Here is a 1,219-nt window from a genome sequence, read left to right as displayed (position 1 = left end):
CTATTTCTTTGTGTTTCTTCCAGGTATGGTTAATCGAGAGGTACTTGAGCAGGTAGAACGAGGTTACCGCATGCCTTGCCCCCAGGGGTGCCCCGAGTCCCTCCATGAGATGATGAGGCATTGCTGGAAGAAGGAGCCAGATGAAAGACCGACCTTTGAATACATCCAGTCCTTCTTGGAAGACTACTTCACAGCCACAGAGCCACAGTACCAGCCAGGGGACAACCTCTAGTCTGGGGGATTTGGGGGGCGAACTGTGGCCTCACACAGAGGTACATCAGTGGAGATCAAAGCTTGGGACAACAGACAACTTCAATGGTAAAAGCCTTGATGAGGCTGCAGAGAAAGAAGTTTTAATGCTACAAACTAGTCCACAACCACACTGGTATATCTGCAAGAAGAAAATATTTTCCGAAGTAGAGGTTTGTCCCTTGTGTACTCGGGGACCAAATGTTTGGGGGAGTGTCCAACTGTGCAGATTCGTGCTGGTACTTTAAACTCGTGGACCCCTCTAATCAGAATAATCCATATGAACTGGCACCAACACTGTGATCAAAAAGAGAGGATTTTCTCCTAATTTCAAATAAATGGCAGATGCAGTTTTTCTTTTTTTTTCTTACTTTTAAAAAAATCCCCTTGTCTCCATTCTTAAACTTTATTTTATTTTACACCACATTCCTTGCTTTTCACAGAATTGACACCTGGAAACACAAAATAAGCCAAAACTACATCAAATGGGCCAAAAAAATCACCGGTTCATACTTTTGCTATTACACCCAAACTAAGTTAGAGAGCCACATTCCAAAATCCCTCTATTATCGATATTGGGGTCAAGATCTTTTACCTGTACATGAGTTTGGTTTGAATATGTAGGTTGATAAGTGTGTTTTTTTTTAAGTGACCAACAACTGTGGTTGAAAAGTATGTGCCGTGACTGTAAAGCTTTGATGGAGGAGGGTGAGGAGGAGGAGGAGTAAATGAAACAGATGTACTTTATGGATGCAAGAATGTACTGAGAGATCAAAGCAGATGTACATACAGTATGTGCAACAAGATGTATTTTTAGCAGGTGTGATCAGGTGGGATGAATGCGAACGTGAGAAGTGATTTGTATGATTCTTTTTAACACACTTGAACGGCAAATCACGACGATGTTTTTTCTTTATTTTTTATTTAAACGGGGACTTGAAATCATAAAGAGGTATTTTGATAATATACA

The 1,219-nt window shown here is 40.9% G+C and overlaps 1 protein-coding gene across 1 annotated transcript in view; it reads left to right on the top strand.

The window, feature by feature from the left end:
* The window catches only part of yes1 (YES proto-oncogene 1, Src family tyrosine kinase), a gene marked incomplete at its 5' end in the record, with an annotated part of 25,537 nt that extends 24,906 nt beyond the window's left edge, over positions 1-631 (top strand). The window contains 1 exon segment of the mRNA XM_035670526.1: positions 24-631. Within this exon segment, the coding sequence (XP_035526419.1) occupies positions 24-232 (209 nt within the window). The 3' untranslated portion in view covers positions 233-631.
* Between the last annotated feature and the right edge of the window lie 588 nt (positions 632-1,219).

Source organism: Morone saxatilis, unplaced genomic scaffold (assembly GCF_004916995.1).
Source record: "Morone saxatilis isolate NCDOM2014 unplaced genomic scaffold, NCSU_SB_2.0 Contig23, whole genome shotgun sequence".
In the NCBI taxonomy this organism is placed as follows: Eukaryota; Metazoa; Chordata; class Actinopteri; family Moronidae; genus Morone; species Morone saxatilis.
Note: the sequence above shows the minus strand (reverse complement) of the source record. Positions and strands in the feature narration are given on the sequence as shown.